At 35.0% G+C, this 18,344-nt stretch overlaps 2 protein-coding genes and 1 long non-coding RNA gene across 3 annotated transcripts; 2 read left to right on the forward strand and 1 right to left on the reverse strand.

The window, feature by feature from the left end:
- Window positions 1-57: 57 nt before the first annotated feature.
- LOC116293398 (tubulin gamma-1 chain) lies at window positions 58-7,295 on the forward strand. The gene is made up of 18 exons (XM_031700823.2): window positions 58-194; window positions 294-344; window positions 436-497; window positions 669-722; window positions 841-954; window positions 1,619-1,687; window positions 1,919-1,998; window positions 2,401-2,446; window positions 2,622-2,702; window positions 3,077-3,209; window positions 3,715-3,818; window positions 4,012-4,065; window positions 4,162-4,260; window positions 4,666-4,740; window positions 4,966-5,052; window positions 5,235-5,350; window positions 5,535-5,625; window positions 5,867-7,295. Exons 1-18 carry the CDS (start codon window positions 146-148, stop codon window positions 5,894-5,896), a joined length of 1,395 nt encoding a protein of 464 aa, XP_031556683.2. The 5' UTR covers window positions 58-145; the 3' UTR covers window positions 5,897-7,295.
- Window positions 3,815-5,351, reverse strand: LOC116293408 (uncharacterized). Its single transcript, XR_004196805.2, has 3 exons — window positions 5,225-5,351; window positions 4,718-4,832; window positions 3,815-4,185 (listed from the first exon to the last, which is right to left on the reverse strand). It is a non-coding gene; the product is annotated as an uncharacterized LOC116293408 (long non-coding RNA).
- A 5,185-nt stretch (window positions 7,296-12,480) lies between the features above and the next one.
- LOC148906893 (uncharacterized) lies at window positions 12,481-14,946 on the forward strand. Its single transcript, XM_089037258.1, has 2 exons — window positions 12,481-13,089; window positions 13,356-14,946. The coding sequence occupies exons 1-2, from the start codon at window positions 12,492-12,494 to the stop codon at window positions 14,114-14,116; spliced, it is 1,359 nt and encodes a 452-aa protein (XP_088893384.1). The 5' UTR covers window positions 12,481-12,491; the 3' UTR covers window positions 14,117-14,946.
- The last annotated feature ends 3,398 nt before the right edge of the window (window positions 14,947-18,344 follow it).

The raw sequence follows: 18,344 nt of genomic DNA on the forward strand, positions 1-18,344 counted from the left end.
ATCCCAATCGATAAAGGATCAGCTCTTCTTTCCCAGTCTCTTATCGTCGCAGATAGTTTTACCGCCATTTTCAATATTATGCTTTAAAATTTGATCCAACTTTTTTCACCATTTTGTAGGATTCATTCACGAAAAATTGTTCAATATGCCTCGAGAAATCATAACACTACAGGTTGGGCAATGTGGCAATCAAAGTAAGTTGTTCATTCATTGTTTTGGTGTTGTTTTTTTTCCACTTTCTCGAAGTCCTGTGAGCTAACTTCGTCTTGTTATAATTTCTTGATATTGTACAGTTGGGATGGAATTTTGGAAGCAGCTTTGCGCAGAACATGGGATTCGACCAGGTAAATCTAATTTATGGATCAACAAGTTTCTAGTGTTAATGATCATTTGGCTCTGTGTATTTAATTTTCTTAATTATGAATTTTTTTCCAGACGGCATCCTTGAAGATTTTGCTACTGATGGGACAGACAGGAAGGATGTGTTCTTTTACCAGGTCAGAAAAAACTTTTAGGTGTTTATGGGGATAATATTAAGCTAATTACTGTGACTTTGAAGGTATTTTACTTAGCATGGACAGCATATGTTGTACATTTTAGTATTATTTTGCAAAAGTGGTGATAAACTCCACTTTTTTCATCTAAATTTTTCATTTTTCATCTTATAGGCTGATGATGAGCATTACATCCCAAGGGCTGTGCTCCTTGACTTAGAACCAAGGGTACGTCATTTAGTAAAGAACATAAATTGGACATACCAATCAATGTAAAATGAAACCCAGCCAATCTGCACACATTACACTTTGAAATGATTATAATGATTATTTGAATATGGCATAGGTTATAGATGCTATCATGTCGTCACCTTTCTCTAATCTGTATAATCCTGAAAACATTTACACATCTCAACATGGTGGTGGTGCTGGAAACAACTGGGCAAGTGGTTACTCACAGGTATGCAGAGATGAGATGTGATTATTAGATAAAGTGACTTACATATAATATTATATGAAATCACTTAACAGTAAACTATTTCACAATACCCTTCACTCACATTCATTGTTATTAAAAGATGAGAAAGAGTTGATCTAGTGCATTGGAAGGTGGTAAAATATGAAAGAACTGTTTGTCTGTATACAAATTTTCTCTTTAATAGGGAAGGATCAGTAATTGGGTCACCAACATTCTTCCTTGGTGCTGATCTTGGGAATGTGTTGAATGACAGTTCGCCATCCACTTTATACTGGCATCAGAGGACCAATAGACCTCCTAAGCTCAGGTGTAATGTTTTCCCATTTCAGACCATGTGTCATTCACTATAGTATCATTTCTTTGTTTAACAGTTGCCCTTAGTTGCATACAAGAAGACATGTAAATATAGATACAATTCAAACAAAGAATCCTATTCTCAAGGGAAGGACACTTAATCTTCTCCTGAGCCGAGGAGGTTTATTGGACACATACCTGCATGTCCAGTATGTCGTACTTTTATTATCTCTTGATTTCTATATTGTGCTTCATTTTAGGGCATTGGAATAGTTGTAAGGGCTTGTTGTTACAACCGTAACTTCGGGAATAAAATCATGGAAAAAAATACTAACTAATAATATCATTGTAGGCAGAGAAACTTCATGAAGAAGTCTTTGACATAATGGACAGAGAAGCTGATGGGAGTGATAGCCTTGAGGTAAGCAAAATAATACAACAAGAATATACACTGAAAATATATAAAAGAATCATTATCTAACATCCTCAAAAATACCTGCAAATGGTTAGACCTTTGCATCTCATGGTCTTATCTCATTAGGTATTTAGTATAGGGTGCCACTATTTTATCACCAGTGATAGTCAAATGTTGTGAACTTTTTCAAACTTGCTTTTCTTTTACTTACTTTTTGATTGATATTCCTCATGATAGGGCTTTGTGATGTGTCATTCTATTGCTGGTGGAACAGGATCTGGTATGGGATCATACCTACTTGAAAAGCTAAATGACAGGTAAAATGATAAATCTGGTACCTTTCCTCTTTAAGATAAAAACATATACAGTATGATACTCTAGTTTTGAGTTCTCTGTTGCTCAGGGCTACCCTCGATTTTGTGCACAATATTTTATGTGTTCCAGTGGAGGTCTGTGAAACTTCAAAGTGTTTGTATCTTTGAAGTTGTGCATTCTTTACTTTATTGTTTTTATTCGTTAATATTTAGACACTGATATGAGGCTAACCCTGAGTAATTGAGTTTGTGATTATGGAACACAGCAGTAATTTGGAACTAGAAAATGGTCTATTTGGTTCCCTTGAATTCTCAATGTTTTTTATTGTTTTGATTCTGAGGTAGGTATTTAGTGCAGGGGAACTATGCCTTGTCCTGATAATTTTCTTTTTATATTTTATACAGATACCCTAAGAAGCTGATTCAAACATACTCTGTTTTTCCACAACAGGTATGAAGTATTAATATATGGAAATACTTTAATATGTTGCCAGTGCAGTGGATTTCACAAAAAAAAGAATGCACAAAAATTATATAATAGCAGTAATTAGTAAACATAGTATGTCCCAAGACCAGTCATTAGCAAAGTACCATTTTCTCAAAAATGTTTTTTCATCACATTTTAGGAAGATATCAGTGATGTCGTCGTTCAACCATATAATTCCATCTTGACACTCAAGAGACTGACACAGAATGCTGATTGTGTGGTAAGCACTGTAAACTTTATCTGTAGGGATTTTCATTCATTCATTCATTCATTCATTCATGCATTCATGCATTCATTCATTTATTCATTTATTCATTCATCCATTCATTTATTTATTCATCCATCCATTCATTCATTCATTGAGCCATTCATTCATTGAATTATTCATTCATCCATTCATTATTTTATTCATTCATCCGTCCATCCGTCCATTCATTCATTTATTGAGCCATTCATTCATTGAATTATTCATTCAGCCATTCATTCATTGAGTCATTCATTCATTCATTTGTTCATTCATTGAGTCATCCATTCATCGAGTCATTCATTCATTCAATATCTTTGTTATCTATTCATTATTTATCTTTATCTTAGGTTGTTTTGGATAATACAGCTTTAAATAGAATAGCAGCTGATAGACTTCACATTCCCAATCCCACCTTCTCTCAAGTCAATCAGCTTGTGTCTACAATAATGGCCACCAGCACAACAACCCTAAGATATCCAGGTAATGTGAAAACAAATAGGTAAAGCTAATACTAATAAATCAATCTATTAATATCCTAATGTAATTCAATAAAATCTGCAGTACACTTTTTTAAATGCGATGCAAGCTTACTTTCAAAGTAATTTTTTGGATGTTAATCCAAGTGCTATGATCATCTGGGTGGATGTAGTCCTGAGAAGGACTGTTTGATGTGACTGACGTTTCGACAACCTGAGCGGAAGTCATTTTCAAAGTCAAGTTTTTTTTGGCTCAATAATTTTTTGGCTCAATATTTAATGAAATTCGTTGGATAATTGTGTACCTTATGACTTGCTAGTTTGTCGATCCATCAACTCTCAGCTGACTGTTGGTGATCATCAGTCAACACTGGTGTTCAACTCAGGCACTCTGTTTTGGTCATTATTTGTATCTTTAACTCATGTTCTAAACTCATAATCTAACCCATATCTCTAGTCACATAGCAATAAAAAAATTTTAACATGACAATGTACCTAATATCTTCTAGGTTACATGAACAATGATTTGATTGGTTTGATTGCTTCACTGATTCCAACACCCAGACTCCACTTTTTGATGACGGGGTATACACCTCTAACCACTGACCAGAAGGTTAGTAAAAGACTTCATCAAATCAGTTCTATTCTATTATAATATACATTGCCTTGTGCCATGCTATATCAAGTCATACAGTGTACAGAATCTGCTGTAATAAATATGCATGTTAGTGACAGTATATAATGATAAAATCCAGATTTTCTTTATTAGACTTAAAGTATATGAATCCTTTTTAATTTTTCAATAGGTTGCCAGCATCAGAAAAACAACAGTTCTTGACGTGATGCGCAGATTACTCCAGGTAACATCTTCACAGTGAAAAAAACATAGACATGTTTAATGATTCCTAGTTGCTTTGGGTGATGCTTAAATCCCTGTTCTATCAAATTTCTTGCAGCCCAAAAATGTAATGGTATCCACCCTGAGGAACAGAAAACATAATCACTGCTATATCTCTATCCTAAATATCATTCAAGGAGAAGTAGATCCTACACAGGTAACAGCTTTAATTTAATTAATATTATATATAACAAGGGTTTGAAGTAATGGTTGGTCCAAACAATGTCTGGCCAATTCACCTTTTGAATATAGCCCAAAACGTGTTGGATTGTGTTACCATCACCAAAAGGTTCGGGCATCGTTACCTGACTGTTTAGGACCACATATTGACATTGTTCAGTCTACTGTGGCTTGTCATCCAGTCAAGCCATTTAGCGGCCATTGTTTATAGCTAGTTGCCATTTCTCTTTATCAGTTACATTTACTAAATACATGCTGATCAGTCCAAAGTGGCGAGTTATTATGTCTGGCCTGAGAGCAGCAGTTATTTCTAGCCATCCAAGAATACTAATCTCAAACTTAATGTAGTTCAAATCATTATTCAATTTATTTTTGTCCTAAGGTGCACAAAAGTCTGCAGCGAATCAGAGAAAGAAAGCTTGCAGAGTTCATACCTTGGGGACCTGCTAGCATCCAGGTAAACAAAGCACACTTTGATAAATGACTACAGCTGGAATTATATGGACAGCTCATGATTCTAATGCCTTTCTGGTGTTCTCTCAATATCCCCTATGTTGATAAAACAGCACATAGAATGAAAAACTGTTATCTAATGTTTAATTTCATGGCCATTATTACTATTGCTGTTACAATAATTCTAAGGTTAATGGATGATGACTGTGTCTGTTGTTTAACTCATTAGGTTGCATTGTCCAGAAAGTCACCTTATGTACAGACGGCACATCGTGTCAGTGGTTTGATGTTGGCCAATCACACCAGCATATCAACTGTAAGTATATACTACATTTAGACCTCTATTAAGCAGACAATAGTTGCAAAGCCCCCTAATAGTCTTGTTATAATCGGCAAAGGTGTCCACTTAATAGAGGTGCCACTTTTTTTTCGTTTTTGCTACTATAAGTAACCAAACAACAGAACAAAGAATTTATGCTCCACTTTACCTTTTTCTAGGTTTTTGAGAAAAACTGCAAACTCTATGACAAGCTAAGGAAGAGGGAAGCTTTCTTGGAGAACTACAAAAAGGAACCCATTTTTGCAGAGAATCTTGATGAACTTGATGACTCGAGGTAATGAAAATATGAATTATAAATTTCAATTCGATTACAGCATATTTTTGGATAATGTGCAATTCTAGTAAATATTAACGATAGGGAATTCAAAACTTGTTTCACATTGATGCTATTATCTTTTACTATATGTGCACCTACCATCTCTTTTTTTCATGTAGCTGATTTATTTTTAAAATTAAAGGGAAGTAGTACAACAGTTAATTGATGAGTACCAAGCAGCGTCAAGAGAAGATTACATCACTTGGGGGGCACAAAAACAACAAAAACAACAGGTACAAAAAGAATAATAACTTTTTACAATAATTGTACCTGAAAATTATTTATTCATTTATCTATCTACTTATTTATTTATTCATTTGTTCATTCGTTCGTTCGTTTGTTCGTTCGTTCGTTCGTTCGTTCGTTCGTTCGTTCGATTATTTATTTATGTATTTAATATGTATTTATTTATTTATTCATTTATTTATTTATCCATTTATTTATTTATCCATTTATCATTTACTTTGCCAACAGGCTTCTGGATCTGAAATTTCTCCTGTCTAAATTCCTTCTATTCTTTGGTGTACATTTAGTGATGCTGTTGAAGTTTACCAGAACACACAGGAAGACCAAGCAGGTTTCCCATGTCTGAAATGCATTGGATGTTTTATGAGGTTTTATAAAGATTTAGTGACACTGGTGGGTGGTGTCGACTCTTTCCAGAACACAGGAAGCCCAAGGGCCCTGTGTGTTACAGTTTGTAAATATTAATAACTCCAAAAATGCAGTTTATAGCTTTGTTAATTTAGATTATGTTAATTTGGATTATGCTTGAGGAGTAATTCAAATCATAGGGTATCCCCAGCAAGCAGTAGTTTGCAGAGTGCTAGTAGAGTACATAGTATTATTAAGGATGGATTCCATATGACCACATAAAAAGATTTTGATCCAGTCATGGCTAAATCTTTGCTTGTCTAATCAGAATGCTTGGACCCAGCATGCTTGTCCAATCAGAATGCTAGGACCCAGCATGGTTGTCTAATCAGAATGCTAGGACCAAGCATGGTTGTCTAATCAGAACGCTTGGACCCAGCATGCTTGTCCAATCAAAATGCTAGGACACAAAATCACCAAAGTAAAGGACTGAATGTTTTGCACTCATATGAAAAAATACTCTCTACTGACTACAGCATGTAGCAAGAGAAAATGAACTAATGCTTGAAACCATCATGGGCACCGTTTGATGCTGTTTTAAAAATCATGTTTGCCATTGTTTGTTTTTCTGCACTCACATACTGTGCAGGCTTTTCACTGTTTGCTCATCATGTTTTCTTAAGAAACACAAGAAAACAATGGCAAACAGCATAGAGAATTTTCAGAACAACAAACAATCAAATGAATGATTCTAAAATTAGCATCAGAGAGTGCTCATGACAGGGTGCAGGGATTCCTTCTCTTAGTGCATTCTCTTGAATGTACCTTGTACAAATATTCTTTGAGCTAAAAGAGCTTTCCATTGTTTTCATTTGCTTGATATTTGCTTGGAAACTTGATAAATAACTGTAATTTCTACTTCTCATAAGATTTTTCTATGCTGTCATTGAAGCAATAGACCCTTTTCGAGTTCCAAATTACCACTGTGTTTCTTGTTTACAGACTCATTTACACAGGGTTAGCCTTGTATCAGTGATGCATAACTTTAACAATACAAATACTTTGAAACTCAGCTTGGCTGCAACACGTGAATATTCTGCACAAAATCAATCCTAGCCCTGTGTAAATAAGTCTGTAATCAAGAAACACAGTAGTTATTTGGAACTTAAAAATGGTCTTTTAACACCTCTAGGCTAAAGTATTACATGAATGTTAATTGTAATTATTGGTAAAATTAATGAACATGGCTAACATAGAAAAAGTTGTAAAACCACAGACAAAAAAGATGTAAATAAAATGATACTTGTTAGAAAGTTATCAAAGTGTTGTTCAAACAGAAAATCAAAATGGGCTGATACAGTATGGGTAAATTTATAAGGTTGTATTACAACAAAAAATACAAAACACAGAACATTTTCATTTTGAATGTTCTTCAATAGACCTTTCCCTGAATTCGCTTGACTGGTCACGAAACAATGGTTTCAAGTCAAGGTTGAACTTGATGAATAAATTAAAGAATCAAGTTCAGTATCGACTTCAAACCATTGTTTCGTGGTCAGTCAAGGGAATTCAGGATAGGTCTATTAGTACACTTCTGTACATTTCAACTCCTTCACTCTGAATCCAAATGTTTTTAAAATAGAAACCTGTATGAAAGCAACAACAAAAAAATGAAAAAACTTCTAATTGTCTCCAAAATAAGTTTTTCCCTTTCTATTTGTTTCTTTTTAATAGGAATGATTAATTCCCATACACTCTTTTGACCTCCCATCCCCTTGAATCAGATGTGGAAAAAAATTTCTGTAATTACTGCCTTTTCCACTGGTCAAAAGGTTTTTGTTTTTTTCTTTTCTTTTCCTGCATACTAGCTTAAGAACCCACACCCCGTCCAAAAACCCTGCTTTGCTCTGCTTTATCAAACCAGCTGAAGGGGTAGCCTGCTGTGCAGTCGTTTTTAGTGTCGGCTCGTTCTTTTCCCTTCAGAAGCTGGACGGGGGTCGGTACTTCATGTAGGACCCCATGTAATGGCACTATTATACATGGTTCTACACTGTATACATACACGATATAGGATATACTTATAACGTTACTTATATCACTGTATTCATGTGTATTCATGTGTATTCATGTGTATTCATGTGTATTCATGTGTATTCATGTGTATTCATGTGTATTCATGTGTATTCACTGCAATCATGTGTATTCACTGTTATCAAGTGTGTTCACTGTGATCATGTGTATTCACTGTATTCATGTGTATTCACTGCAATCATGTGTATTTACTGTATTAATGTGTATTCACTGTTATCAAGTGTATTCACTGTTATCATGTGTATTCACTGCAATCATGTGTATTCACTGTAATCATGTGTATTCACTGTATTCACTGTATTCACTGCAATCATGTGTATTCACTGTTATCATGTGTATTCATGTGTATTCACTGCAATCATGTGTATTCACTGTAATCATGTGTATTCACTGTATTCATGTGTGTTCACTGCAATCATGTGTATTCACTGCAATCATGTGTATTTACTGTATTCATGTGTATTCATGTGTATTCACTGCAATCATGTGTGTTCACTGTTATCAAGTGTATTCACTGTTATCATGTGTATTCACTGTGATCATGTGTATTCACTGTTATCATGTGTGTTCACTGTGATCATGTGTATTCACTGTAATCACGTGTATTCACTGTAATCACGTGTGTTCACTGTAATCACTGCAATCATGTGTATTCACTGTATCCATGTGTATTCACTGTGATCATGTGTATTCACTGTGATCATGTGTGTTCACTGTGATCATGTGTGTTCACTGTGATCATGTGTATTCACTGTAATCACGTGTATTCACTGTAATCACGTGTGTTCACTACCATCATGTGTATTCACTGTAATCACGTGTATTCACTGTAATCACGTGTGTTCACTACCATCATGTGTATTCACTGTAATCATGTGTATTCACTGTAATCATGTGTATTCACTGCAATCATGTGTGTTCACTGTAATCACGTGTATTCATGTGTATTCACTGTATTAATGTGTATTCACTGTATTAATGTGTATTCACTGTGATCATGTGTATTCACTGTCATCATGTGTATTCACTGTATTCATGTGTGTTCACTGCAATCATGTGTATTCACTGTATTCATGTGTATTCACTGTATTCATGTGTATTCACTGTAATGATGTGTGTTCATGTGTATTCACTGCAATCATGTGTATTCACTGCAATCATGTGTATTCATGTGTATTCACTGCAATCATGTGTATTCACTGTTATCAAGTGTATTCACTGTTATCATGTGTATTCACTGTGATCATGTGTATTCACTGTTATCATGTGTATTCATGTGTATTCATGTGTATTCACTGTATTCATGTGTATTCACTGCAATCATGTGTGTTCACTGTTATCAAGTGTATTCACTGTAATCATGTGTATTCACTGTATTCATGTGTGTTCACTGCAATCATGTGTATTCACTGTATTCATGTGTATTCACTGTATTCATGTGTATTCACTGTATTCATGTGTGTTCACTGTGATCATGTGTATTCACTGTTATCATGTGTATTCACTGCAAATATATCATGCATGAAATTAAGATTCAGAAACCTGCCAATCATTATTTTTTTGTTATCAACCAAACTGTAGTTAGTAAAACAATTTTTTTTATTGGTTGAGCAAATATATCATGATTGTGATTGGATAGCTTTACACACCTAATACCTTATAAAGAAGCAGTTGGTCATTGTCTTCTTTGATCAGTACCTTATGCGGAAGACTCACTCTATCATATCAAACAAGTCATAAGTAGCCACCTTTTAACAATAAACTGACCCGGGACCAACCTTTTGGCCTTGCTTCTTCCTACGACGGACAAACGTCAAAACCTATTATAAACGGTTTGGTTGTATGAAGCCAAAGGAATACCTTATTTGGTTCAAATTCCACTTTGTCGGAAATCCCTAATTCTCCCATTTCACACCCCCATAATGCCTTGCGTTTTGGGGGGTTAACCAATCAAAAAACTCAGTGGCGGATCTAGACGTGGGTTTTGGGGGTTGCAACCCAAATGTTAATGTTAATGTCAAGTCCTAGCCTTCCTTTGCACTAGGTTTAATATTTGATGGCCCTGATCCCATTAATTCCTCTAATTAGCTCTTCCACCTTTCTTTAAAGTGCTAGTCTTACGAAAACTACACCATCCCTGGATATATATATAAATATGTAATTTAGTTTACTGTCCTAATTCTTTTTCGATTCGAGACTGGGAAGATGTTGCATTTAGCCTGTAAAGTTTGACCGTTTGAGTCCGCCATTAAGCGATTGTGTTCAACGTTTAGTGATTCAAAGAAAGTGACGTCATACGCGCAACCCTTCAAAATTCGCGGCTTTTCACAATGTATATTTACAACTAAATTCCGATCACTTTTGATTCAAAAGTGAGCCTTAAACCAAGTCATTCTTTCTTACAGAGAATACTGTAAAGTAAGTGTGGATAAAAAGGATGCCCGTTGCGATAAAACTAGCATTTTAAATGCTATCTAAATTAAAGTACATTAAATCGATCACAGACGACAAAATTAAAACGCTTTCATTTTATTAAATAACCCCAAAATTGTACACCAGAAGGTCACTTCTCTTCACTCTATTACACTGGGATATCAGGAATTAAAAAGGGGATATTGTGAAATGGCCGAAAATGGTAAAGAGGAGAAGATATTCTCCAAGAGTGCCATTTTAGAGATTAAATCACTGATGGATCTACAATTTTTAACTTCGTTCAGTTATAGTGATACAGGTTATGATGAAGATTATGTGTACGAGATTCAGATGATGATGTCAGTATGTCTGAATCTTGAACTTAGGCTTCTATAGTGGTTCTCAGTAGTAGTAGTACGTAGTTGACCAAATTATCCTGTTAATTAACACAAGTTTGTTGCTGTTGTTGTCCTTTAATTGACTTCAAATATATGTATATGATTTGAGAGGTAACATTTTATTAATTCAAAGAGTGTACATTTGCAAACAAGGAGGAAACCATCACAAATATCTATCTGCTAGTATGGATATTTTACGCTGTATACCAAAATTGTATGGAGTTGGATGTTTTCCTATTGAGATGTTTTATAAATCTGCTTGCACAAAGGTGTTAGTTGACTTCATCGAAACCCAGATCATTCAAGGAGTCAATTTTCTACAAATCTCCGCTGGGATTGCTGCAACAAATTTTAAAGAGTACTGTGAAAAAATGGAACGTTATTCTCTCTTTCACAATCATTGTGGAAATGATTCGGATCAGAATGATTTTGAAGGGTTTTACAGCAATATTCTGTTTTCGTTTCCAAGTAACGACAAAATTATGGAAATATTCTTAGCTGACTTTAATGACAAAGAACCGAATTATAAAAGGGAAATGGAAAAATGCGCACAAGTTAGTAAAATTATAACATGCGACCATACTTTTAGAATTAGTAAATATATCGGGGCTTCAAGAGCTAGTGACAACAGGTTTATTCGGCAATTTGAAAACTTATACATAGTGATGAACGAGAATCGCCAAATCGTAGGCTGGCGGCTTACAAGATCAACGGCGTTTGAGGAAATTAAAGATTTATTACAATATTTAAAGAGTGTTATGAGAGAAGGGCTTGAAACGGTTATCGTCGATGATTGTTGTAAAGTGAGAAAACAATATGAATCAGTCTTTCCGGGCGTGGTCGTCAAGTTGGATTTGTTTCATGCTGTACAGAGAGTCGTGAAAACTTTTCCAAAAGGTACTGAAACATCGAGACAAATATCTAAAGATTTTGGGTTAATATTTCGCAACGACGGAGATTGTGGACACCTTCGCAATCAGCAAACGCCGCAACCTGATGTTATTGAACAATATCTAAACAATTTCCTTATTAGATGGAGAGAACTTTTGAACTGTAACACTCAAACTAAAACTCTACAAGAACTGGAAAATTTAAAAATACATATACGTAAGGGATGTTTATCAGGACTTCCACCGGGACAAGGCACTGAGTGCAACGAACGTCTCCACCACACCTTAAACGAGAGTCTTCTTTGTGGTACCACAACTATAAGTCCGGAAATCGCTGTTGCAGTTTTAAGTCTGATTTTTTATGGAATAAATGTAAAGAAAATGGGCAAAAAACACCAAAGCAATGCAAGAGTCGTACCTTTTATGCCTCTTCCAAAATATAGCTTAACTGAAAGCGATGCCGAAAAAGAGAAAACGAGTTACTTTAAGAGCGCGACACAGAATGCTAACCACAGTTTAGATAGGGTTTGGGAACAGCGTAAAGTTAAAAACATCAAGAACTTGGACACAGATTCATCAGGATTAGTGGTAATTGAGACCATCGAGGATATGTTCAACGATTTCGTGGCAGCGATGATTTGTGAAAACACAATAATGTTATTCGACACACTTGAGAAAGTGAAAAAGCAATGCAAAGACAGAAGTTTTAACGTCATGGATATTCCGTGGATGCAGCTGACTGGAGTAAAGAATGTTCTGTTAACAGACAATGGACACAACGATATTTCCCAAAGCGAGCAAGAAGATTTACTTAGCAGAAATTTAACCTCACTTAATTTGAGTCGTGATCCAGTAGCAGGAGATGGCGACTGTGCTTTTGCCAGCATTATTAAACAGCTTCGTAAATCAAACGAATTGCAAACGGAAACAACTTTAAAGAAATACTTAACAGACTTAGGCTTAGGAGGAAGTTTTGACGAAGACGTTCATTTCCTTCGTCAAATTTTTGTCAACGCAGTGCAATCAAGTGAAGACTATCAACAAATGCTTGGAGTTGATCAACAGGAAATGAACTATGAAACTGAACGATTTCGAGATGAAGGGACCTATTGTGGGGAAATGGGAGACTTGATAATGAAAGTGTGTTCAGATGTGTTGAAAATTCCCATATTGGTCGTCACCAACTTACCTGGATTACCATATATTCCCTTTGTACCCGAACAGCAGATCGTGACAGAGATGCTATGCATGTCCTTTAATGCCTATGGTCCAGGTCATTACGACGCTACTTCATTGCTGAACAACGATGAAGGTAATTTGAACGATATCATATCAGGGACTGGAAGGGGTTTTACGTGATCTGTTATTTGACTTAAATCCGCGAGTGCATGATTCGAGATATCATAAGTTCTCATTCATGCATTTTTTGATATATTCAGTTTTAATTCACGGGAAAAAAAGCGCGTGATTCGTGAATTGATCGAAATATAGTCTTTTGAAATACAGTCATACGAAGTTTGGATAACAAATGTTTCATTGTTATTTTATCTTTTATCTTATTTTATTTTATCTTTACAGAAAATGCCAATGAGGCCGCTTCGAACGGTCAAAGAAAAACCTGTTCTTGTGGAAGAAATAAGAAAGGGCAAAGTGTGTCGTCTTGCATACCATTCGACACTGACACTGACGCTGCGCGAGCTGGCCGGAAATGTCCTTGTGTGATGGAGGGATTGTCCTGCTGCAACAGCTGCAGATGTAGAGGCTGTCAAAACAAGGATGAAATAAGCACAGACACAGAAAAGGCACAGATGTCCTGCAGGTGCGGCGAAAGCGCAGAATATAAAGAATCTAAAGAATACATCGCATGCAACAATACAACACGAAAAACAAAGTGTCCTTGCTTCAAAAACAAGAAACCATGCGGAGAACATTGCTATTGCAAAAACTGCAAAAATGTGTATGGAGAATGCACTAGGCCTTACGATGTTTCGCATAGTCCAGTTACGAAAAGAAAAAGATCAAACCCCTCACCATTCAAGAAGATGCGGAGTGCTGATTACCTATTAGAGAAAGGAAGCAAACCGACTTCTTCCGTGTGGTCAGAATATGAAACATGTATGCTTTTCACTATAATGAAAGCTATCCTGTCCTGTTTGGTACCACTTTCAGTAGGAAACATTACCCAATTGTACAACCATGTTACGCAGTCCACAATTTGTGAGGAAACTAAACTACCCGTGCGTTCAAAGAAAACTAGCGAAATTCAAGGAAAGTTGAAGCAGATCGAAGCGAAGCAAATGGTCATCATGGGAAAATCCGGTGGTCATGGTGAACATTAAGCAAGACATTTAAATTGAATAAATAGAGGATATTAATGGGCGCGCTGAGATAATAATGATTAATAATGATTAGACATTTTATCGAAAAGGAGAAATATAGGTACTTTGTGGATAATTAAGAATATGGAGTGCAAACAATTAATCTGTGAAACACTATTACTAAATAGTACAAAATATTGCTAATTAAACAATAGAAAACAATGGAATTTGCATGAAATTGTGCTATTTAGTATTACTAAAGTTTAACGGTTATAGAGTACAAAGACTAAAAGTGTGCAACGCTTCGCACTATTTAGTGAGTAATTAGTGCTAATCAAACAATAGAAAACAATAGGATTAGCATAATGTAGCAGTATTTAGTGGTATTTATGTTACACACTTATAGTGTTGTACTCTATTGTTTGCACTCTATTTATCAATCTACGAAAGTTAAACATAATCATCATTTTAATAGTTGCTATTATGTTATTGAACGTTGCTGTTTGTAAAAAATATCTTGTTAATAAATACTGTACGGTGAAATTACGATGAAATCAACCTACAAAACGGGTGAAAACGCACTGCGCATGCTCGTAACTTTGTCGTAATTTACAACATACAAACAATAAGCAAAAACTTAGGACATTTCAATGGTTTTATAACTCCAAATATACTTGAAGTTTGGTGGTATACTTTTACTAAGAAAGGAGACAGCCAAACACTTTGCATAACGACGTTTCATACCTCTATTATCGCTGTCCCTTTTATTCTCTTAATTTTTTCTATTGTCTTATAATTTTCAAAAGTCATTTTAAAATAAAAGAAAATTTCCCTTCAATGTTGCCCTAAAACTGCTGTTTACACATGTTTTTTTCTCTCGCAATGTTAATTGTTTATTTGTCGCGTTGCAACCGACCACAACTCAAACATTTGTGACAAGAAATCAAAAAGCTTGAAATTTTCTCTGCGAAGTTCAGTATTCAGGATTGCACTGCTAGACTAGCGAAAAATGAAAAATGAAGCGTTTTCATGAAAATTAAAATTGGATTTTTATGCTGTAACAAAAATATGAAATTGCAATGCAAGGTGAGAAAAAAATAACTGCCGCTTGTTAGGCAAAAAATATAACATAATAATATAATATAAAATAAGTAATATAATATAAAATAAGTAATATGTGGAAATTTTGTTTCGCGGATTTCGCAAGCACTGAGAAGCCAAAGCACTCAAGTTCAAGTTTAATGTAGTACCGAATCTTCAAAATTATTCTATGATTTTTTTTGTTTTTAATTCTGTTATTTTAAGTTCATTGTTATGGTATAATGAAAAAAGAGAAGGGGGTCACCGTATTGGTTAAAAGATATAAGGCTATAAAAGGAGGGATTTTTCAGTTTCCGCACGTTTTTTCCGAAAATCTTCCTCCTCTACTAAATTTGAAAATCGTTTTAAACTATAGAAAATACACATGAATACAGTGAATACACGTGATTACAGTGAATACACGTGATTACAGTGAATACACATGATAACAGTGAACACACATGAATACAGTGAATACAAATGATTGCAGTGAATACACAGTGAACACACATGATTACAGTGAATACACATGATCACAGTGAATACACATGATCACAGTGAATACACATGAATACACATGAATACAGTGAATACACATGATTGCAGTGAATACACATGAATACACATGAATACAGTGAACACACATGATTACAGTGAATACACATGAATACAGTGAATACACATGATTGCAGTGAACACACATGAATACAGTGAATACACATGATGACAGTGAATACACATGAATACAGTGAATACACATGATCACAGTGAATACACATGATCACAGTGAATACACATGATCACAGTGAATACACATGAATACACATGATTACAGTGAATACACGTGATTACAGTGAATACACATGATGACAGTGAACACACATTAATACAGTGAACACACATGATTGCAGTGAATACACATGAATACAGTGAATACACATGAATACAGTGAATACACATGATTGCAGTGAATACACATGAATACACATGAATACACATGATTGCAGTGAATACACATGAATACACATGAATACAGTGAATACACATGATTGCAGTGAATACACATGAATACACATGATCACAGTGAATACACATGATAACAGTGAACACACATGAATACAGTGAATACAAATGATTGCAGTGAATACACATGAATACACATGATCACAGGGAACACACATGATTACAGTGAATACACTTGATCACAGTGAATACACATGATTGCATTGATAACAGTGAATACACATGATCACAGTGAACACACATGATTACAGTGAATACACATGATCACAGTGAATACACATGTTCACAGTGAATACACATGAATACAGTGAACACACATGATTACAGTGAATACACTTGATCACAGTGAATACACATGATTGCATTGATAACAGTGAATACACATGATCACAGTGAACACACATGATTACAGTGAATACACATGATCACAGTGAATACACATGATCACAGTGAATACACATGAATACAGTGAATACACATGATCACAGTGAATACACGTGATTACAGTGAATACACATGAATACAGTGAATACACATGAATACAGTGAATACACATGATTGCAGTGAATACACATGAATACACATGAATACAGTGAATACACGTGATTACAGTGAATACACATGATGACAGTGAACACACATTAATACAGTGAACACACATGTTTGCAGTGAATACACATGATTGCAGTGAATACAGTGAATACAGTGAATACACATGATTACAGTGAATACACATGATTGCAGTGAATACACATGAATACAGTGAATACACATGATCACAGTGAACACACATGATTACAGTGAAAACACATGATCACAGTGAATACACATGAATACAGTGAATACACATGATCACAGTGAATACACATGAATACAGTGAATACACATGAATACAGTGAATACACATGAATGCAGTGAAGACACATGTTTGCAGTGAATACACATGATCACAGTGAACACACATGATAACAGTGAATACACATGATCACAGTGAATACACATGATTACAGTGAATACACATGATCACAGTGAATACACATGATCACAGTGAATACACATGAATACACATGAATACACATGATCACAGTGAATACACGTGATTACAGTGAATACACATGAATACAGTGAATACACATGAATACAGTGAATACACATGATTGCAGTGAATACACATGAATACACATGAATACACATGAATACACATGATTGCAGTGAATACACATGAATACACATGAATACAGTGAATACACATGATTGCAGTGAATACACATGAATACACATGAATACAGTGAACACACATGATTACAGTGAATACACTTGATCACAGTGAATACACATGATTGCATTGATAACAGTGAACACACATGATCACAGTGAACACACATGATTACAGTGAATACACATGATTGCAGTGAATACACATGATAACAGTGAATACACATGAATACAGTGAATACACGTGATTACAGTGAATACACGTGATTACAGTGAATACACATGAATACAGTGAATACACATATTTGCAGTGAATACACATGATTACAGTGAAGACACATGATTACAGTGAATACACATGATCACAGTGAATACACATGATCACAGTGAATACACATGAATACACATGAATACAGTGAATACACATGATTGCAGTGAATACACATGAATACACATGAATACAGTGAACACACATGATTACAGTGAATACACATGAATACAGTGAATACACATGATTGCAGTGAACACACATGAATACAGTGAATACACATGATGACAGTGAATACACATGATCACAGTGAATACACATGATCACAGTGAATACACATGATCACAGTGAATACACATGATCACAGTGAATACACATGATCACAGTGAATACACATGAATACACGTGATTACAGTGAATACACGTGATTACTGTGAATACACATGATGACAGTGAACACACATTAATACAGTGAACACACATGATTGCAGTGAACACACATGAATACAGTGAATACACATGATTACAGTGAATACACATGATCACAGTGAATACACATGATTGCAGTGAATACACATGAATACACATGATAACAGTGAATACACATGATAACAGTGAATACACATGATAACAGTGAATACACATTAATACAGTGAACACACA

This window comes from Actinia tenebrosa, unplaced genomic scaffold (assembly GCF_029948245.1).
Source record: "Actinia tenebrosa isolate PJP-AT-01 unplaced genomic scaffold, QUT_ActTen_1.0 PGA_scaffold4__44_contigs__length_22323623, whole genome shotgun sequence".
Lineage (NCBI taxonomy): Eukaryota > Metazoa > Cnidaria > Anthozoa > Actiniaria > Actiniidae > Actinia > Actinia tenebrosa.

Coding starts and splice junctions, on each gene's coding strand:
- LOC116293398 (XM_031700823.2), top strand. CDS start 146: ATGCCTCGAGAAATCATAACACTACAGGTTGGGCAATGTGGCAATCAA. Junction 3,210..3,714: donor AACAACCCTAAGATATCCAG/GTAATGTGAAAA, acceptor AATATCTTCTAG/GTTACATGAACAATGATTTG. Junction 5,053..5,234: donor ATCACACCAGCATATCAACT/GTAAGTATATAC, acceptor ACCTTTTTCTAG/GTTTTTGAGAAAAACTGCAA.
- LOC148906893 (XM_089037258.1), top strand. CDS start 12,492: ATGGATATTCCGTGGATGCAGCTGACTGGAGTAAAGAATGTTCTGTTA. Junction 13,090..13,355: donor ATTGCTGAACAACGATGAAG/GTAATTTGAACG, acceptor TTATCTTTACAG/AAAATGCCAATGAGGCCGCT.